Source organism: Neofelis nebulosa, chromosome 4 (assembly GCF_028018385.1).
Source record: "Neofelis nebulosa isolate mNeoNeb1 chromosome 4, mNeoNeb1.pri, whole genome shotgun sequence".
In the NCBI taxonomy this organism is placed as follows: domain Eukaryota; kingdom Metazoa; phylum Chordata; class Mammalia; order Carnivora; family Felidae; genus Neofelis; species Neofelis nebulosa.
The window spans coordinates 92773158-92795871 of record NC_080785.1 but is presented as its reverse complement, the minus strand read 5'-3'; the positions used below and the strand labels follow the sequence as shown (position 1 = coordinate 92795871).

At 42.4% G+C, this 22714-nt stretch overlaps 1 protein-coding gene and 1 long non-coding RNA gene across 4 annotated transcripts in view; both read right to left on the bottom strand.

Moving 5' to 3' along the window:
* Positions 1-11408: 11408 nt before the first annotated feature.
* Positions 11409-22714, bottom strand: part of LOC131511010 (uncharacterized) — a 246937-nt gene continuing 235631 nt past the window's right edge. Inside the window, exon 2 of the long non-coding RNA XR_009261298.1 lies at positions 11409-13647. This is a non-coding gene — a long non-coding RNA (uncharacterized LOC131511010). The remainder of the gene's footprint in view (positions 13648-22714) is intronic.
* Positions 11409-22714, bottom strand: part of SLC26A4 (solute carrier family 26 member 4) — a 53856-nt gene continuing 42550 nt past the window's right edge. For all 3 annotated transcript variants that reach the window (XM_058728765.1, XM_058728766.1, XM_058728767.1), the window contains exons 18-21: positions 20513-20567; positions 19269-19414; positions 16741-16824; positions 11409-14536 (exon numbers count right to left, since the gene is read on the bottom strand). In XM_058728765.1, the coding sequence (XP_058584748.1) occupies positions 14513-14536; positions 16741-16824; positions 19269-19414; positions 20513-20567 (309 nt within the window). In that variant the 3' untranslated portion in view covers positions 11409-14512. The remainder of the gene's footprint in view (positions 14537-16740; positions 16825-19268; positions 19415-20512; positions 20568-22714) is intronic.

Here is a 22714-nt window from a genome sequence, read left to right as displayed (position 1 = left end):
TTTTGGGGAAAAAAGGGAGAGGTTTGTCCATCTTTGGAATTTTTAGACCAGTTGGAACTGAGATACAGAAGTAGGGTGCTAAGAGTTTGTGAGATGTGAGGGCACTCCATGAGGATCCTCACCTGTACTCAGAGACAGCAGATAAAAGCCTGGAATCCCTACAGTTCCACGGGATGCAAGAGTTTGTCAATTGGGTATCAAAGAGCAGGACAATCCCAGACAACTGGCCATGGTAATACACTAGGCCAGTGGAAAACCTCGGGGCTGCAGGTGGATCCAGAACAGGGAGGAGTTGACAGATGACACATAAGTGGGCAGAAGTGAAGAGGGTCTGTAAACAAATGTGGAACCAAATTAAATTGGGGAAGAGGGCAAGTTGAAAAGAGCAGTTTGGAAAGGTCGCGCTTCAGCTCTTTGCGTTTGGAAAGATGATAGAGGCCACTGGCGGGCCCCCAACCCATCCTTCGTTTCTGTCCCAGGGGAAAGGGAATTCCTGGTTCTATACATGCCAGATCTCCTCTTGTCCACACATCATCAGCTGTCATTTCTAAGCCCCCTCAGTTCTTTCTTTGCTGGCTCTGTTCTCTACATATACAAAAGATGTTAAAGTCTCTACCTTTTTTTAAATTTTTTTTAACGTTTATTTTTTGAGACAGAGAGAGACAGAGCATGAATGGGGGAGGGTCAGAGAGAGAGGGAGACAGGATCCGAAACAGGCTCCAGGCTCTGAACTGTCAGCACAGAGCCTGACACAGGGCTCAAAGCCACGGACCACGAGATCATGACCTGAGCCGAAGTCGGATGCTTAACTGACTGAGCCACCCAGGTGCCCCATTAAAGTCTCTACCTTTTAAAACAAAACAAAATCTCTTGTTTTACCGTCTTGTTTTCTTCCCTTTGCTGCCAGCCTCTAGAAAGAGCAGTCTCCCCGGTTCCACTTACTGTTCCTTCCCTGCACTGTGGCCATTTTGCCAACACCTGACTGCAAATGCTCCCTCTGAGATTACCAGTGAACTTCATGTCAAAATCACCGGGGAGTTTTCAGCCTGAATCTAACTAAGCTATCCACAATACTTGCAACTTTGTTTATTTATTGTATAAATAATGAAATAATGTATGTTATATAATTATACATATTATAGCATAAATAAAATAATTTATGTAAGATTGTGTAAATACAACTTCAGTAATTATTGAGCACCTACTATGTGTTTGGCACCATTCTAGGCCCTGTGATGTATAGATAGACGAGGTCCTGTCTCAAGGGGGTACCCAGGTTGTAACATCATAGTTGTCTGTCCCGGGGCCATGTCGAGGGGGATGGTGAGCCCATGACTTTGAGGTGCCAAACTTTGACTAACTCCTCTGCTTGCTTCACAATCTGAATTTCAGACTGCTTGCTCAAATGTTATTTTCATCATATCGACAACTCTCTTATCAACACACTATCATACAATTGGTGAAAATGTGATACTTTGGAAGGAAATAACCACCACTTACGCTTGCCAATCCACATCCCTTCCCCCAGCTTAGCTTTCCTGTATCTTCCAGTAGCTTGCTTTGTGTTGGGGCTGGGGACTCACAGTATACATTATACATCTAATTAATAATTAGAATTGTAAATGCTGTAGCATTGCTTGGCCTTTTCTAAGATCAAGTGTTGAATTGTAAATGCTGCGAAGGAAACAGCAGGGCAGTGTGACGTGAAGCGCTGCTATAATCTGAATGTTCAAGGCCCCCCCCCCCCCCCCCCGCCAAATTCATATGTTGAAATCCTAACCCCCAAGGTGACGGTGTTAGGAGATGGGACCTTTGGGAAGCGACAAGGTCTGAGGGCAGAGCCCTCACGAATAGGAATAGTGCCCTTAATACAAGACCCCACAAAGATCCCTTGCCCCCGTCCACCATGTAAACACACAATGAAAAGCCACTAAAGCACGTTAAGTGCTAACAGCTCTAATTCAACGGAGAGACAGGAGTGGAGATACGGAAGGGGTAGGGATCCATCGCCCTGGTCGGAGGATTTTGCTCTGACAAGTTCAGAAGAAAGACACGTACCCTTTCAAGCCCTTTCCCCTTAGGTGTAACAACGTCACTCTTGATTCTTCCCTTCTGCGGTTGTTTCTTGTCTCCTTTTCAGACCCCTCTTTAATTTTGGTCGGCGGCAGGGTTCTGTCCACAACTGTCTGAATTGTCCTCTGCATCCTCCTTAGATCATCTTCTCCCCAACCACACCAGCCTAGACCCCTGTCCTGGACTTCCCACTCTCAGACCCAAATATACATAGATATTTTTTAAATCTCCCAAACTCTTTTTCATTTGTTTATTTTTGTTTCTTTTGAGAGGGAGATACAGAGCAAGCAGGGAGGGGCAGAGAGAGAGGGAGACAGAATCCCAAGCAGGCTCTGCCCCATTAGCACAGAGCCGATGCGGGACTCAAACTCGTGAACCATGAGATCATGACCTGAGCAGGAATCAAGAGCCAGACATCCCACTGAGTGAGCCACCCAGGCGCCCCAAAAATCTCCCCAAATTCCATCCCTAGCCCAGGTCTGTCCTCTGACATTTTCTTTTAGCTGCTTATTTGACACCCACTTGGATAGAGGCATCTTGAATTTAATGTGTCCAATATTGGAATTTTTCAGTCATCCCTACACACACACACACACACACACACACACACACACACAACACAGCACTGACAGGGAGGGAGGGGGAACGTGCTCATTGATGGCCCATGTTTCAACTCGCTTCATAACCTGTACCCCATTCCTTTTTTTTAAAGTAATGTCTACACCCACAATAGGGCTCAAACTCATGACCCCAAGATCAAGACTCACATGCTCTACCAACTGAGCCAGCCAGGAGCCCCTTTTTTAATGTACCCCATTCTTTGATACAAACTTTGGAAGTTTTTTCATTCTTTTTTTTTTTATTTTTTAATGTTTATTTTTGACGGAGAGAGAGAGAGAGAGACAGAGAGACAGAGCATGAGCGGGGGAGGGGCAGAGAGAGAGAGGGAGACGCAGAATCGGAAACAGGCTCCAGGCTCTGAGCTGTCAGCACAGAGCCCGGCGCGGGGCTCGAACTCACAGAGTGCAAGATCATGACCTAAGCTGAGGTCAGACGCTCAACCAACTGAGCCACCCAGGTGCCCCAGAAGTTTTTTCATTCTTATGTAAAGTATCATAGTGACAGCACTAGTGCTTTACCAATAAGTGTACTTCTAGCTCTCCTTGCTTTCCTAGACATTTGGGAGAATTATATTTATCCACCTCTTTGAAGGGAGACTGGGTGATGGCAGTTACTCTGACCACCGGAATATGAGGGGAAATTACACATCTCACATGTGGGTGGAAATATTTAGGAACAGGTGCACAATTTCTCTTTGCTGTTTTTCTTTCTCTTTTTCTTTTTTTTTTTTTTCCCCTTTCTTTGTCCCAAAGTTATCATGTGTTGAGATACAGATCCCTAAGATCAAAGCAGCCTGGAATGCTGAGCCATCACGTGCAGGAAAATTGCCCAGAGAGTCATTTGGACCTGTAGCAAACTTGGAGCAAGGAAAAAAACAAAAACGAAAACAAAAAAATCTCTGTTATATAAGTCACCGAGTTTTTTTGCTGTTTTAAGTTCTGAGGTGTGTGCATGTTGTGTGTGTTGTTTAGGTTACGGCTGGATAATCGAACTTATCCTGATGATATAAAGGCTACGCAAATGCATGTTGCAGACAAATCTCTTCCAGCCCCTGCTTCCAATTCGCTAACCACCCCTAAGCCACTCCTAATAGAAATTCTGCAACTGTCCGTGCCCCCAAACTGTCCCTCTTCACCTCTCTCCAATATCATTTATCATCACCATCCACTTAGTTGCAGGGATTATCTTAATGCCTCCCCCTTCTTCACTCCCACAGTCTGATCACCGAGTTTCTTGAAGTGTGTCTGAAATTTATTCTGGACATCTGCAGTAGCCTTCCTGTTCCTGCTCCCGGTCTTGGGATATATATGATACTGTCAAACTCAGAAGTTAATAAAAGGTCTGCAGTAAAACTGCCTCACACCCTTGTCCCTCAGCCGCCTAGTTTCTCTGCCTATCGGTAACCCGAATGACCAGATCCTTGTGGATCCCTTCAGATACAGCTGCACATAGAAACAAGTCAATATATCTCTCAGAGTAATCTTCCGGAAACACAAAACTGACCATCCCCCAGTTTAAAACCTTTAAGTGCTTTCCCATTACAGCTTCTTGAAGGCTTAGGACCCTACATTAGCAGTCCTCTCAGTCCTGCTGACCTCTCAATTCCAGACAACCATCTTCTCTGTTGAAATCATTCCCGCCTAGGGGCGCCTGGGTGGCGCAGTCGGTTAAGCGTCCGACTTCAGCCAGGTCACGATCTCGCGGTCCGTGAGTTCGAGCCCCGCGTCAGGCTCTGGGCTGATAGCCTGGAGCCTGTTTCCGATTCTGTGTCTCCCTCTCTCTCTGCCCCTCCCCCGTTCATGCTCTGTCTCTCTCTGTCCCAAAATAAAAAAAAAAAAAAAAAAGAAATCATTCCCGCCTCTGGACTCAGGCTGTTCCTCTGCTGGGATGGTTTCCCCACAGATCCATACACACTCATTCTTTCCTTACACGTTACTCCTCAGAGAGTGCACAGCCTTCCCACCCCTGTTCTTCTCCATTGCAGAAGTCCCTCCATTTGTTGCCTCCAAGCTTCTACCACAAGTAGTCACCATATATTTGACACCATATGTTTACTTGTGTATTGACCCTCTCTCAATTTAGAGTCTAAGTTCCGTGAGGGGAGAAATTGTGTCTGTTCTGTTTGGTTCACCATCACTATCTACCCAGCTTCTAGTTCTGTGCACGTCACAACATAGGTGCACAATAAACACTTGATGAATGCATGAATGAATGCGTGAATGGATGAATAAGGAACTAATGGGAAGACTAGTGTCCTGATAAAAAGGCAAATGAAACCAAAAAAAGAAACTACCCTCAACTACTTAAGTAGGCAGATTTGGTCTCCGTCTTGTTTCTTCCCCAACTATAGACTTTAGATTTTTATCCTGAGCTTCCTCACTGTATGGTTGGCTGTGTCTCTGGTTAGGCCAACCTCCCAATACGGAAAAGAGAAGGTAAGGGAGAGAAGAGCAAAAAAACATCACTCCCAAAGGGTCAGAGCCTCGAGCTTTCTGGGAAGAAGTGGCAGCAGGCACAGAGCTCTTTGCCAGACCTTGTATTTTGTCAGGGACGTTTAATAAGTGGTTTAAACAGAAATATGAAGCCAACACTTCTCCCTTTGTTTTAGAGACCAGAAGTTCTTTTTTTTTTTTTTTTCCTTTTTAACAAGCGAGCAACGCCAAAAAAGACAGTGACTCCCACACAGAAACGGCAACACGTTTGTAAGGAACGTTGACTCCACAGTCTCCAATCAGTATCCGCTTCTGCCTTAAATGTTTTAATATGGCACATGTTTTCCTAATCATAAAAGTAATGAGGCATGACTTTTATGATTACATTTAGTCATTATTGATAACAGAATGCTCGAGTTGCCTTCAGGATAAACGAGAGAAATAAAAATCACATCCCTGAACAAGCTTTTTAAGTCACAAAAGCTAATTAATGAGTCTGCTTTCATCTGTTACTCTCTCCTTGGAAACTAAACAACAAAGCTGCATTCACCTCTACTTTAATTTCACCTTCGGAATTTATCTCTAGGTGTCCAGGTCAGCTGATTGGATTAGCTAGGTAATGTGACCCAGCCATTTGGCCTTTATCTCTTACCAGAGCAGAGGATAAAAATCCAAGCTCCTTAATGTGCTATACAAGGCCCCTCATAACCGGGCCCAGTTCCCCGCCCCACCCCACCCTCACTGCCCACCGCTTCCTTCCCTTACATTTAGTGGAGAAAGGTCACAGGCTCACGGGCATGTTCTGATGGTGCAGATGTCTCGTGTGCACTTGAACACTTCTGTGCCGGGGTATAGAGGAACGCTCAGGCCTCCTTTTATGTATGGCACAGAGTCGAGGGAATGCGTTCCATGATTCTGCTGCGTGAGACTCACCACCCATAGACTGATGAGTGAGGAAGTGAATTCACCTGGAATGGATGGGGTTGGCTGCTTTGATCAACACGCAGGGCTCAGAACCCGTCTTCAGCTATGTGACAGTGCCACCTAGTTCACAGGCGTTCTGAAGAGAGCTGCAGTGAACCCAGCGCATCTCCCACAGATTCATGTGTTGAAACCATAATCCCAAAGTGATGGTATTTGGAAGTGGGCCTTTGGGAGATAATTAAGCCAGGAGAGTGGAGGCCTCACCATGGGATCAGCGTCCTTACAAGAAGAGGCCAGAGAGCTAGCCGGGTGAGGACAGAGCAAGATGGCAACACTCTGTAAACCAGGAAGAGGGCGCTCACCGAGAACCTGCCCATGCTGGCTCGCTGATCTCAGACTTCCAGCTTCCAGAACTCTGAGAAATCCATGTTTGTTGTTTAAGCCACCCAGCGTATGGCAGCCTGCACAAAGACAAGCCATACCTGGTCTCCCTCCCGAAGAGTCAGTCCCCACCAACTTGTCGCACTGGTTGGTCAGGGATTTGTACCATTCTTTGACATCTAAAGCTGACCTGCAGATGCTCCTGCTGTGAGGTGTAGACTTCCATGACTGGGGGCGGTAATGAGTAAAAATGAAAAAAAAAATGCAAACAAATTCTAAAATAGAATATGAGGGGGCCAACTTCTCTGGGCTGTGGGAAGTGCAATTATCAGAGATACCCCTTCTAAAGAAGGATTCAGGGGGCGCCTGGGTGGCTCAGTCGGTTAAGTGTCTGACTTCGGCTCAGGTCGAGATCTCACTGTTCATGGGTTGAGCCCCGGGTGAGGCTCTGTGCTGACAGCTCGGAGCCTGGAGCCTGCTTTGGATTCTGTGTCTCCCTCTCTCTCTCTCTCTCTCTGCCCCCTCCCCACTCAGGTTTTGTCTCTCACTCTCTCAAAAATGAACATTAAAAAATAAGTAAAATAAAAAATAATAAAATAAAACAATGACTCAGGATGCTCTTGTTCCGCCTTAAGTCTGAGGGTGGTGTAACGTGAAGAGGTGTATCTGCGATTGGAGTGCTTTCTAAAATGGGCCCTCAGAAGGGGTCTTGTCCTGAAGATACAGTTAAACATCTCAATAGTGATGGTGGTTACCTGAAACTATACAGGGGATAAAGTTGCATAGAGGTACACGCACACACACACACACACAAATGAGTATGTATAACTGGTGGAATGTGAATAAACTCTATGGTTTGTCCCAGTGTCAATGTCATTAGTTTTATATTATACTTACTATATTTAGGCAAGATGTTAACACTGGGGGAGGCTGGGTGAAGGGTACCTGGCCACACATTTACTTGCAAATTCGTGTGAATCTATAATTATTTCAAAAAGTGTTTTGTTTGGGTTTGGTTTTTTTGGTTTTTGTTTTTGTTTTTTTTTGGTTTTGTTTGTTTGTTTGAGTTGGGCAGGGGGTACTCAGAACACTGGAGCACTTGATCTAAAACAGTGCATTGCGGATGGCCTTTAAGCTAGATCCGATGCAGAGGCAGTTCCTGTGTGTCCAGACCCAAAGGTGTCCCTGAAGAAAAGGATGTGGGCAGATTCAAAATGAGTATGGAGTCTAGGAGGGCCTTCCGCTCCCGGAACCTCTGTGTGCGTCCACGTGAATACCCAGCCCCTTTTCTGGGGACCTGGAGGGTGAGCGGGCAAATGGGGAGGGGAGCTGTGGTGGGCCCCAGAAATAGGCCTGCAAGCCCAGGAAACTCTGAACAGCTGCACACTAATCCGACTGCCGGTCCCAAACCATACTGGCCTTGTTCAGCACCACCGCAGCTGAATTCAGCCTTCCAACAGTGTCGATCAGGCACCTGCTGTGCACCTGGCACTCTTCACTCCTTGCCTCACACCATATACAAAAATCCAACTCCAGATATAGTGTCCATCTAAATGTAAGAAGTCAAAGGTTTTATTGGAAAATATTTTCATTATCTTAGGCACAGAGTTCCTAAGCTATATTCAAAAAAAAAAAAAGTTAACTATTAAGGGGGAAAAATGATAAGTTGAACTACATTAAAATTAAAAAGGCATATTGGGGCATCTGGGTGGCTCAGTCGGTTAACTGTCCGACTTCAGCTCAGGTCATGATCTCACGGTTCATGAGTTCAAGCCCCACATCCGACTCTGTGCTGACAGCTCAGAGCCTGGAGCCTGCTTCAGATTCTGTGTCTCCCCCTCTCTCTCTCTCTGCCCCTCCCCTGCTTGTGCTCTGTCTCTGTCTCTCTCAAAAATAAACATGTAAAAAAAATTCTTTTTAATTAAAAGGCACGATTAAGAATGAAAAGCCGATCCACAGAATACATTGTGGGGCCGCAAGCGAATTGTCGAGAAGGAATTCTTGAGGCATTTTCAGTGCAAAAAGGTGTTTTTATCGTAGCACAGGGACAGGGCCTGTGGGCAGAAAGCTGCACTGGGATTGTGAGGAGTGACTGATAATATACCTTAGTTAGTGGGGGTTAGGGATAGTGTAAGCCAGTAAGGAATTTGGAAGCAAGGCTTCCAGGACCTTAAGGGGCTAGCTGCTGTTAAGATAAGGTTATTTAATACTGCCTAGTAAGTCACTAGTCAAGAGACCCTTCAAATGCGTACCAGTGGGCCATATATTTGAAGGATGATTGCTAACATATCTTGGTGGGGGGAGGGTTTACAGTTATCAGAGGGAAGTCACACCAGAGCAAAGCTAGAGTGGTAAAACATTAAAGGAAGTCCTTGAGGGAGCTGTAGGGATACTCGAATCTGCATGCTTCAGGAATCCTGCCTGGAGACTACGAGCCACAGCAAAGTCCTGCTTTGCCCTTTATGCTCCCATCAAATGGAATAAGATATATGCACTACATATTTCTGCCTGCTAGGAAGAACGAGTTTCCTCCGCCCTTCCAGATCCTTCCAGCTGGACTAAGAATCGAATCGATGCAAGACAAATCAACAGGAGAAAATAAAAATTAACTTCGTACATACAGGGAGTCCACACAGACACGGAGAGGCAAAAAGAGGTACCTGTGACATTCCGAACTAAGGAGAACTGGGTAGGGGGTCTGGTGCTTCAAGGGGACAGAATACAATTCACAGGAAGATGAAAAAGAGTAAATGTTTGTGAAGTGTTTGTGGGGCCACTCAGAAACAATGGGACATACAGTTGATCGAACAGCTGCTAAGTTTCTCACTGTCTACCCTACCTAGTTCATATCATAATACAATTATCCCTGGTGATACCTCTCTTCCTAGAGTAGGTCTTCTATCTCAATTCTTTTTGGGCTGTTGTGGGGCAGGTAAAGGAGCTTCTCCCGAATCTTCTGGGTTTTGATTGCTTTTAACTCAAAGATAATCTTCATGCCAAAGTGGCCCATTCTGAAGCAGCCTGCCCTTGGCCCCTACACAACAAAGAGTTTGTGTTCTAGGTGTGCTGTTTCAAAGGGGCACATACACCCCAATGTTTACAGCAGCTCTAGCGACAATAGCCAAAGTATGGAAGGAGCCCAATGTCCATTGACAGATGAATGGATAAAAAAGGTGTGGTATACACACACACACACACACACACACACACACACACAATGGAATATTACTCGGCAACCAAAAAGAATGAAATCTTGCCATTTGCAACAGCATGGATGGAACTTGAGGGTATTATGCTACACGAAATTAGAGAAAGACAAACATCGTATGACTTCACTCATATGTGGAATTTAAGATACAAAACAGATGAACATAGGGAAGGGAAGCAAATATATATATATAAACAAAGAGGGGGAGAAAGCATAAGAGACTCTTAAATACAGAGAACAAACGGGGTTGCTGGAGGGGTTGTGGTTGGGGGGCTGGGCTAAATGGGCAAGGGGCATTAAGGAAGATATTTGTTGGGATGAGCACTGGGTGTTATACATAGGGGATGAATCACTGGAATCTTCTCCTGAAATCATTATTGCACTATAGGCTAACTAACTTGGATGTAAATTAAAAAATAAATAAGTAAATAAAATTTAAAAAAAAGAAAGGATTTGTATCCTCCCTATGTAAACTCTTACAAGGCCATTCGAAAAAGGCAGATGATTGAAAAGAGAAATTGGCAAAGGGCTTGGGCTGATGATTCACAAAAGGGGATATTTAAATAATAATAAACATCTGAGAAGGCATTCAACTTCTTTAGTCATCAGCAACATGCAAATGTGGAGAAGACACAAACCAAGTGTTGACAAAAGCATGTGGCAACTGGAACTCTTAATGTCCCAGCTGATACAAGCATGCATTGGTGCAAGGCTTTGGGAAACAGTCTGCTGTAGATGTTAGATGAGTCCACTGCATTATCTACTGAAGCAAAACATGCATACACGGCCCCGCCACCCCATCCCCCGGCATATACTTCACTGAATTGTGCGTGCATGTTCACACACACACACACACACACAAAAATGAACGAGAATATCCATGAGAGCCAAAAAATGATGACACACACGTCCACAAACAGTAGGATGGATAAATAAGTGGTAGTAAATTCAGACAACAGAACACAGCAGTGAGAATGAATGAATGATTGCTATACGCAGTGACATGGATGAATCGCTCGTAATGTCGAATAGGGGGAGACACAAAAGAGAAGGGGAAAAAAAGAAACCAGCTTGTTTGATTCCTTGTTTGATTTGCTTGAAGTTCAAAAAACAAGTTGTAGAGGCCGCTTTTAGGCAAACAGGTTTGAGCAGTAATAGAATGCAGAGAGGGCCACAGCGACTACCTGGCTGAACAGACAGGACAATCGGGTGACCCACCCAGAAATACCCTTAATTCCTAACTGACCAGTGGACTACTTACAACCAGGCACAGGTACCAAAAAAGGGAAAGTTCCATAAGTCAGCATACTTTGTCATCTTCCCCCTTTCAAAACACCCCCCACCCACTCCCTCCTTGCAGACAGCCTCCCCCCTGCTGTCCTGCCCACCACTCCCTTGTGGTGTATTCCATAAACTTCTATTTCCTTTGGGCTGCCTTGGGTGAATCCTTTCAGTGCTCAGGCCGCAGGCTGAGCATGATTGTCACCTGACATTTGGGGGCCCCCCATCCAATCGGACAGACACCACACAAGTGTTAGTAGTTAGCCCTTAGGGCAGTTACTGGGAAGGGGCATGAGAGGGTTTCTGGGCTGCTGGTTATGGACCTAGATGGTGATTATACCGGTGTCCTTGCTTTGTGAAAATTCCAAGGGGTACATTATACTTTGTATCCTTTCGACATATATGTTGTAGAAACGTGAAAAGTTTGCTTAAAATAATCAACATTGCACAAAATAAGAATCACTTGGGTAAGAATTACAAGAATTAACTGAGGTTATTTATAACATTGTTTATTGCGTTGGTAAGTCTTTCCTAAAAGACACTGCACATAAACAGAACTGGAGCCATCAAGAATACATCAAAATGAGGGGTGATAAAAGTGATGGCAAACTTAAAAGGTAGCATTTTTATAAGATGTAATAGTTTTGTTCAGAAAGGACACATCGGAGTAGTTTCAAAGGCAACTTTACATTTAATAAAAAATATGTGCAAATATTTCCAAATGTACACAATTTGATTTTTTTATTTGTTATAGACATTCACATACAACACTGGAATCTTATCCTATAGGTTAAAAAAAAACATAACAAAAGACAACCTTAATTTCAAGTAAAATTTTCATTGACAACACAAATTTAAAAGTATGGTTACTATTCACAACATGCACAGAAAAGACAGCATCCCTAGAGTGTCCTTGGGAAACAAGTCAGATAGAATGTGGTCTTACGAGTGGGACCCAAGATTTTACAAAACTCTAGCCTTCTTGTAAAATTTAAGTTTGGTATGTCCTTCAACTAATGAGCAAAAGGGCAGTGCATATTTCCTCAATTGAACAGAGACATTCATCCATTTTTTGCAAGACTGTTATATTCAATCTTATAAGATTTGTCACTTTTATAGGCAGGTATTGATGTGGAAATGAGATAATATTATAATCCTGTTTAGGGTATTCCCAAAAGAGACATCATTCTAAATCAGTGGAGGACAGTACAACCCATGAGCGTGAAAGAATATTGCAACATCCCAATCCATTGCAACTCACTTGAATTCCAATACACAGAAGCAGAACGTGTGGGAGTTAGGGGAGATGATGGGGCCACCTTTAGGTAACCAGTGTGGTGTGATCACTGAAAATAATTCTTCCGAAGTAGATAACTTGTTTCTGATTGTATTTAAGAAGAAAAACGGGGAGAAGACACACTGCCTTTGAATAGCCAAACACATTTGAGAATTTCACACGTTTTGTGCCAGAGGTACAATGTAACTCTCAACCAGGCAAAACACCGTCTCAGTTGGGGACCTGACTATTTCTTTTCCCCTCAAATTTAAGTACAACTTCATTCATTCCAGTGTGAAATGTATGGTAATAGTCCTTGGGACTAAAGCCTATGTATTATATATAATACCTAGAAAATTGTTGGCACTCAGAAAAGATTAAAAATAAAAGACGCAAAATGTTCTGGTTTAAAATACGGATTTTTACGAACCTATGTATTTTCTGGATGTCTGGGTGGCTCAGTCAGTTAAGTGTCCGACTCTTGGTTTCAGCTCAGGTCATGATCTCACGGTTTCGTGAGTTCGAGCCCCACATTAGGCTTTGTGCTGACAGAGCAGAGCCTGCTTGGGATTCTCTCTCTCCCCGTCTCTTTGCCCCTCCCTCACTTGCTCTCACACACTCTCTCTCCCTCTCTCTCAAAAATAAATATATAAACTTTTAAAAAAACTATATATTTTCTATGTATATAGTCCAAACAAGTTTTTTTTTCTTTTGATATTGAGCTCATTTAGAATGTTCCATCTTTAAAAACTCATTTAAAATTTGTTTTATATTTATTTATTTTTGAAAGACAGAGTAAGACAAAGTGAGACTGGGGGAGGGGCAGAGAGAGAGGGAGACACAGGATTGGAAACAGGCTCCAGGCTCTGAGCTGTCAGCACAGAGCCTGACGCGGGGCTCGAACCCACAGACTGTGAGATCATGACCTGAGCCGAAGTCGGACGCTCAACCGACTGAGCCACCCAGGCGCCCCTTTAAAAACTCATTTTAAACATAGATTTATAATCAGGCTGTTCACTTTTTATTTATTTATTTTTGTTTGTGTTTGGAAAAGTGGTCAGAATTCTGTTAAAGATCACTTGCTTTACATCTTCCTAAAATTTTAGAGAAAAATATCAACTCAGTCTTATAAATGTATCAAAATTAGGGTTTTTTTGTTCAAAATAACACAATTTTTGCATTAGATTTTAAGTAGAACATACCTCTATAGACCTGTACACAGTGATCATTTCTATAAACTCAGGTAAATTAAAGCTGCATGTTTAAGCTAGAGATAGTCTGTCATACATTGTATTTGATCTTAACTGTGATCCATGATTATTATCATATCAAATATGATTTCTACAAGCCACAATAATCTCATTGCTTCACTTCTCTGAATCAGTGTTTCTAAAAATAGATCAGCCTGTTTCTGAAACTTTTATTATTATTTTTTTTAATGTTTATTTATTCTTGAGACAGAGACAGAGCGTGAGCGGGGGAGGGGGAGAGAGCAAGGGAGACACAGAATCCGAAGCAGGCTCCAGGCTCTGAGCTGTCAGCACAGAGCCCGACACGGGGCTCAAACCCACGAACTGTGAGATCATGACCTAAGCCGAAGTCAGATGCTTAGCCGACTGAGCCACCCAGGCACCCCTAAAATAGATCAGCCTGTTTCTGAACCTTTTAAGTGACCCTTTTTTTAAAAATCTGGTCACATATAATAACACTGATTATTGAGTACTAAATTTGCATTTTAAAAACTTTGTTGATGTATTCACTAAAAGTGGTTTTTGAAGACCTTTATTGACGAATGCATTAATGATTAAACTTCTTTATTTATTCAGTGCCACCATACACTGTGATCGATGCAGCTCATGGGAATCGAGGTCAGTCAGAAATTGATTTTTTCTTAGGATAATCCTTCCCGACTCACCTGACCACAGAGACTGTTGGGGCACACTTACCCCGACTAAACAGGGGTACACCAGTCCCCACTAGAGCACTGTTAGCAAATCTGATATGAAGGAACAGCAGCATAACATCAGCAGATCCTGGACATTGCTAAATCACCTGGATAATCTTCACCGTTTTGCTCATTGTAGAGGTAAGCTATTTACTTTATAAATCAAGCCTTAAAAATAAATCTTAGTCGTTCTCTTTCATTGGCTAAGAAGTTAAAAAAAAAAAGATTTTTTTAAAAAAAATCGAATGGAAAGAGAATGAGTGTCTCAAGTCCAAAGAAATAGTCCATGCAGAAAATGTTTGCATAGAATTACGTTGGTGGGTAAATTCTGCCTTGCAGTCCCGGCTTATAGCAACCTCCTGAGCCCACTTTCAGGAAGCAAGGCTACGCATAGCCTGTGGAAACAAAGGGGAAATGAAATGTTCATACAAATGAATTCTCCTTTGGTCTACATTATCTCTGTGTTTTACAAACAGGATTTCATAGTTTGGGTTACTCACGTCTACTCATCCTAGGTGTGCATGGGGTAAAAACTTAATTTTGTACCTCATTACTCTCCACTTGGATTTCTTTAGAAACAGTAAGTACTGTTTATTGAGCACTTACTATGTACAAGAGACTAGTATTCCTTTGCATGCATCCTTTAATTTGTACAACTCTGTTATACTGTTTCTATTTCACATGAAGGAACTAAAATGAAGACTCGGCAAGTAATTTTCCCTGGGCTACACAGCCGGTGAGTAGCAGATTTGGGACTAGCACACAAATCTGTCTCGTTCTAAAGCTCATACTTTTAAAACCACTCCACTGTACTCCTTTGCTAGCTACAGGTACCCTACCTGAATCCATTACCTGAATAAAGATGCCGTTAGTTTATAGGGCAATCCAACAAAACTTCTGTAATGTGGCAACTTCCTAACTTCCAATTTTGATGAGTGTTTACTCCACTAAGTCAGCCTTATAACCATAATCACAAACTGCTAAAGCCGGAAGTACTTCTAAGCTCAAGAATGACATCCCCAGGCACCTGGGTGGCTCAGTCAGTTAAGCATCTGACTTGATTTCAGCCAAGGTCTTGATCTCAGGGTCATGAGTTCAAGCCCCATGTTGGGCTAAGAATGACATTCTTAGACTCACTAAGCTGGTGGACTAAGGAGGTAGGACCTCTGATTTTCACCCTAGCAATGTATTTTCTCCACAAAAATCTCCGCCTGTCCTCCACACTACCTGATTTTACCATAGGGGTTCGAATGTTGAGAACAACATGTTTATCAAGATCTGGAATAAGGCAGAGAAGGCAAGCTGATCAGATTTGCATATGACGCCAGTAGGATGGAGAGATCGTATGCAGGTGAGGAGTTCAGAATTCGAAACTATCCACAAACTAGAACCAACAAGATGTAGTCTGGCAAAAATATGTGTAACCCTGCTTTAGGGTCAAAACTCAATTACATAAATATAAATGGGGAGCCTAGCTGGGCCATAGTTTGTGTAAAATGCCCAAGTTTGTTGTTGGCCCCTTGCTCAATAGTAGCCAAGATTTTGATGTGGGTGCAATGAAAATAAACACATTTTAAAGTCACAGTAATAGACATATCTTGACAAGATCAAGGTAGATTGTGGTTGCATAATCTCCATGCTGACCTGACTCCATCTGGGATCTTATGTCCCCTTTTTGACTAGAGAAGCATTGACAAATTTTGTGCCTGAGGAATAAAGGGAACTGGAGGAATCTAGCCTGAAGTAGAGTCTGATGGAACATGAGAGCTACCGTCAAATATATAAGGGCTGTTCAGTGGGAGGGTTTGTGTTGCTACAGAAGGCAGATCTCAGTCCACTGGGTAGTTACTAAAGAAAGGCTGCATCTAGTTTTGTAAGCAAAACTAACACTTGGAGACATCCAACCATGTAACAAACTCCCTTGAAAAGCTACCAGTTGCCAATATCTGGAAATGTTCACACAAAAGCTAAGTCAACATCCTTGGGGATGGACTAGGAGGGATCTCTGCACAGGGCTAGTATGTGGATGTCTTGATATTCCAAGACATCTTTCAACCTTAAAGTTTCTATGCTCTTCCTTTGTGGGCCCCATCTTACTTGATGGTGGAACCATAGAGTTCAGTCAGATACTACGCTTTGGTCAAGGTTCTTAGGAAGAGTCTGATGTCCCAAGAGCATGAGAAATACATGGCATCAGTCTTGAATGGAGTGTCCTCTTTACCATTGTCAGTCAGATAAAGAAAGGGTCCTGTGCCTCACATACTTCTCTTGAAGCTTATGAAACTCCCTGGCCTCAGGTAGGAAAGGAAGAGGATGTATGGGGAGGCTTAGGTAGAAAATCAGGACCAGTGTGCTGGCTGCTTCTAGTCACTGATCATGCCTACATACCTGGGGCAAAGGGTCCCTAAGTACTTAATGCCTCCAAGGGATAATTCTTGTTTTCCACCATTTTCCCCTTTCTATGAAGCCATCCTTCTGGTATTTTTTCTTAATTATTTTCCCTGAATTGTTTTAATCAGACGTAGTCACTATTTGTGTTATTCCGTTGATTCAAGATTTAATCCAAATTATTTTCTTTGAAAGAAACTAATGACCATACCTCATCCTGGACATCAAGTTCTTCTTCAATCAGCTCTGCTTCCATTAATTCAAGAGGATCTTTACAGTCTTGGATGAGTGTAATCTTGACCAAGAGAACAGAGAATATTTGTTGGAACGATAATGACATCAGCCCATCAGCCCACCTGATACCCCACAGAAAATTATCTGAGGCTTTGCTGGTGTTTCTCATCTATGATCTACATACCACAAAATCCTTCACAGCTTTCTGTTCTTCTGCATTTCCCACCTTAGAATTTTTCCCCATACTATTTTTTCACATTCAAGTGTGAACTGGCACCTTTCTCCACTGTCTCACCTCCTTTTCAGTTCTCTTCTCCAACCTCTGAAGTGTGTACCTCTTAAGAGTCACCCTGTCTGCCTAAATGACTCAGGACTCAGTCGTGTTTTTCTTTCAATGGCTGAGCTGAGAGCACTTAGTACACCCTCGAGTATACAGCGAATGCCCAGCGGAGGGCTTGTGACTGATGACAATGAACAGTCCCCCGCTGAACTGGATGGAGATTTTACTGGAGGTGGAAGACCAGAGTGTATGGACCCAGTTGGTTTTGGGGGAAAGTTCTGCTTTTTAGCAGTAACGTGCAATTTAACCTTCCACACAGAGGAAACCAATAGCAATTTGGGCTTTGTTTTATGTGTGAAGAAGGATATTTCTAAAGCAACTCCAAACGCATACCCAGGCAAGAGTGATGTTTCAAAGTGCTTTTCAGCTACTTTCCACCTCAGACATAAATAACCCAATTCTCTTTGCTCGTGCAGAAATGCATCAGGGACTTGTTGTCCTCTGTTGCGGATGGTCATGACATAATGGGAAAGTTAGAGGCTGGGTGTAACCACAAGTTGAGGCTATCCTGGGATAATCCCTGTGATGGTCAAATAAAGGGACAGGGAGAGGGTCATATCACTGCATCCGCAATCTCCATAATATGCAAGTTACACTTCCTGAAGGAAAGGAAAGTACCACAGGCAAGATTTATCATCATTTGCTAGACATCTACCACATATGGGACTTTGTGCTAGACACTGAAGTCACATAGAAGTAGAAGGTTCCTGGTATAATGGGTCACCAGTAGCGCTCATCCTCCTATCCAGTGACCTGGTAGGTGTATGATAGAAGCACTCATTTATATGCAGTCTAACATTTGTTCAGGGTCAAAAAATCCATCTCAGCCACTCTCAGTGCCTCCCTGATGGCAGACAAGATGGAGTCTAGCCCTGGGAGGGGCATGCTTGGTTAGTGGTTTCTGTGATACTCCTGGCCTGAGAGCTTGAATCAGAAGTAGGGTATAAACAAATAACAAAATAACCATTTTCAGGTTGAGAAAGAATTTGACACCTCAGGTCTAGATACTTTTAAGTGAGGTGCTTTTTTTGTTTTGTTTTGTTTGTTTGTTTTTTAGATGTTTTGGATGATCCTGCTTTGGTTTTGTTACCTGTGAGTTAGAGGATTTTAAGTTAGAAAGTAGAGGAAAGTTTATGAGTTTTCTAAGATGAGCATCTTGCATGTAGCTTGCTTTCCTTTTCTTCTTTTTTTTTTTTTTGAGATTTGTGATTTTACTACTTTTTTTTTTTTTTTTGTATGTAAGATCCATACCTTGGTATTTAGTGCTAATATCCACCCCCCACCCCCCAGCATTAAGAGGCCTCTCCACTAACAAGAGCTAAAAAAAATAATGCACTATTGTTTTCTAAGCTAGTTTTACTTCAAACATTAACTTCCAATATACAATAAAAACTTGCTCATCTGAATTTTAGAAAAGAAGGAAGCAATTAAAAATATAGTACATTGTGTCACTGGAATAATTACTATTGTTGCCATTTTATAAGTGTTTGTTTTAATTTTTCAAATTCACTGTCAGAGGGTCCATGAGAGAAGAGGTTCTTGGGCCAGGCCCAGTGACTCAGCCTAGTGACCCAGCCTGGAATGCTTGGCTGTCCGGAGTATGTGTCAGGATAGTTGACAAAATAAGGAAGCTCATGGGAAACCAGGGTCTATTCCATTTTCTGGGAAATTATTAACTCTGGGCTGACTCATGACTTTTCTTTTTTTCTTTTTCAAAGATCACTTATGACCTAAAGGATTCTATTTAAAGACATTTATCACTGAGGTTTTCCAGATGGCTGAAAATTTAAATTATATATACAATTGTGCATTTGTACACCCATATCACAGAAAATGTAAGATTCGCCACCTATATTCTAAAAAGACATTATTACAGTGAATGCCTACTTGTATTAGTAAGCTCACACGTTGTAAAATAAGTATGCACCAGGTACTACCAGGTGCCTTCCTACAAACTATCTTATTTAGTCATCCTATTAACCCCGTGAGGTAAATGTTTTTACTCCCATTTTACTGATGAAAAAATGAGGCCCTGAGAAATCAGGCAGATGGCCCCAAATCCTACTAGACTGTGATTCAAGTGTCGATTTGTGAAAATCTTTTGCTCTTTACAGAAATCATCATAGTTTAGGAAAGATACTTATGTAGAAAGCTTAAATGTTTACCGTTTCTAAAATGGAATCTTGAACCTCTTGGGATTTAACCTGGTTCTGTAGATGGAGGACAGCATCATGGACCGTCAAAAAGAATATGTCCTTTCTAATGTTATCATTAAAGAAACCACATTTCTCCAGTTTTTCTATCATATGATCTTCAAAAGAAAGAGATGATGTTCAGTCTCTAGCAAAACAACACATGTTCGTAACATCAACCGACACTAAATTTTGTCAGCCGCTCCTTTTCATTTTGTTCCCCTCATTTTCAAAATGTGACCCTGCTCTAAACTGACTGAGTTTCTTTTCCAGAAGCACAGGGAATGGTTATGCCATAACTGGTTGTGGGAGACAGCCTCGACTCACGAGCACGTGGTTTTGCCAGGGTACCCGTCCTCAGGCTGCCATGATGAGCCTGGCTGTTAATGACGCACAGCTGTGCCATTCTCTGAAGAACTTTCCTTGGTCACTGGTTTACACCCCAACCTTGGGTGGCCTACAGCCTTTTACTGACTGATATGAGGGTAAAAATGCTGGCCCCCTTACCTCAAGGAAGGGTAAACTTCTGATGCTTTTCCTGCTTTGTGTTCCTTTCAAACTCAGGCTAAGGTAGACTTCTAAAACAATGTCTTTGTCCAGCCTCTTTCCCTGCCCTATGCTGCCTCCAGCAGTCCTGCATGAATTTCTCATGTATACTCTCAATAAGTCACTTGCCCAAGAATCTTTATCTCAGGGCCTATTTCTAGAGAACTCAGTCTGAGCACTAGCATTTTCCTATACACATACACTCGTACATGGAGAGACACAGACTCAGACCCTAGAGGAGCCTCTGCTTCTAAAGAACCTAAGTCATCCCTACGGTAAATTCTCTCCATTGGCCCTGTACTGTTATCAGGACATACATTTCCATGGATTACCAGCTCTACTGCACAGATTGGAAGTAATATTTTTCCAGGTTTCAAAAAGGCCCTCCGAGTAATTGCATAATGGGTAGAGTTTTTGTCTGTGGCACTGAAAAATTTTGGAAATTGATAGCTGTAATGGCTGTGCAACACTGTGACTGTACTTAGTGCCACTGACTTAATTGTCCACATGAGCATGACCAAAATGGCAAATTTTATGCTATACATCTTTTACCACAATAAAAAATAGTTTGAAAAAAAGGCTCTTTGGACATCATGTACCCACACTCCCAAGGTAGAAGAAAGGGCTCAGCAGAAAGTCTTATAGGTAGATATGTTTGTGCATGCATTTACCTTGAAGCGATGCAAAGTACACATTTACATCAATTCTTTGAAATTCTTTGACAATCTAAAAATTTAAAAAAGAATTTGTAACAATGAGTGACTTCATCTGCCCATAATTCAGTAGCATTCAATTACTCGTTCAGGAGAAACTTGAACACTTTCATGGTTAATCAGGACTTTAAGGAAAGTTGATTACTGGAGGAAAGTCCATTATTAGAAAACCACAGAAGTTTTCAACCTACAGTGATGGTATGATTAGGGATGAAAAGACCATCTCAAGAGGTGGTAAATCCAGTGCACAACAGCACAGGGCTCAACAGCACAGAGGCGATTAAAGAATGTTTGCGGAAGAAAGGAAAGAGGGGCATACAGGAAGCTTCCTAACATAGTCCCTGCTGATTAGAGACAAGAGCATACATTTGTATCTTGCAATGGAAGATACAGGCGTATGGATATGTGGCCATTGGATTCCAAATGTAAAACTGACCTAAAAAGGTCTCTGTATTTTGACTGTATCAATGTGAATATCCTAATTGTGATTTCTGTTCTATGGCATTGCAAGATGTTCCCAGGGGGAGAAACTGGATAAGGGTTTCATAGGATCTCTCTGCATTATTTCTTTTTTTTTTTTTAATTTTTTTCAACGTTTTTTATTTATTTTTGGGACAGAGAGAGACAGAGCATGAACGGGGGAGGGGCAGAGAGAGAGGGAGACACAGAATCGGAAACAGGCTCCAGGCTCCGAGCCATCAGCCCGGAGCCTGACGCGGGGCTCGAACTCACGGACCGCGAGATCGTGACCTGGCTGAAGTCGGACGCTTAACCGACTGCGCCACCCAGGCGCCCCTCTGCATTATTTCTTAAAACTCCATGTGAATCCACAATTATCTCAAAATAAAAAATTTAATTAAAAAACTCAAGATACAGGCAAAGGCAATATTGGGAAATAAGAACAAAGCTGGAGGTATCATAATCCAGGATTTTGAGATATGCTACGAATCTCTAGTAATCAAAACAGTATGGTACAGGCACAAAAATAGGCATATAGATGAATGCCTATTTCATTCATATAGAAGAAATATGTATATGTATTCATATAGAAGAATACAAGATAGAGCCCAGAAATAACCCCACACTTAAATGGTCATTTTTTTAATGTTTGTTTATTTTTGAGAGAGAGAGAGAGAGAGACAGAGTGCAAGTGGGGGAGGGGCAGAGAGAAGAGGGAGACACAGAATCTGAAACAGGCTCCAGGCTCTGAGCTGTCAGCACAGAGCCCGACGCGGGGCTCGAACCCACAGACCGCGAGATCATGACCTGAGCTGAAGTCGGACGCTTAACCAACTCAACCACCCAGGTTACCAACACACTTATGTGGTCAGTTAACCTATGGCAAAAGAGGCAAGAATATACAATGGGGAAAAGACAGTCTCTTCAACAAATGTTGTTGGGAAAACTGGACAGCTACATGCAAAAGAATGAAACTGGATCCTACCTTACACCATACACACAGAAAAACTCAAAACCCAGCAACCTACTCAACGGGAGAAGATATTCATAAATAATACACCCAATAAAGGGTTAATATCCAAAATAGAGAAAGAACTTATACAACTCAATACCCAAAACCCCAAATAATCTGATTAAAAATGGGCAGAGGACCGGAATAGATGTTTTTCCAAAGAAGACCTACAAATGGCCAACAGACACATGAAAAGATGCTCAACATCACTCATCATGTGAAATGCAAATCAAAACCACAATGAGATATCACCTTCCACCTGTCAGAATGGTTAATATCAAAAAGACAAAAATTAACAAGCATTGAAAAAACTGTGGAGGAAAAGGAACCCTTGTGTACTGTTGACAGTGATATAAATTGGTGCAGGCAGCTACTGTGAAAAACAGTATAGAGGTTCCTAAAAAAATGAAAAATAGAAATAACAAATGATCTGATAATTCCACTACTGGGTATTTACCCAAAGAAAATGAAAACACTTGTTCAAAAAGATATACGCACCCCTCTGTTTATTGAACATTATTTACAATAGCCAAGATATGGAAGCAACCCAAGGGTCCATCAATAGATGAATGGGTAAAGAAGCGGTGTACACACACACACACACACACACACACACACACACACACTAGAATATTACTCAGCCATAAAAAAAAAATGAGATCTTGCCATTTGCAACAACATAGATGGAC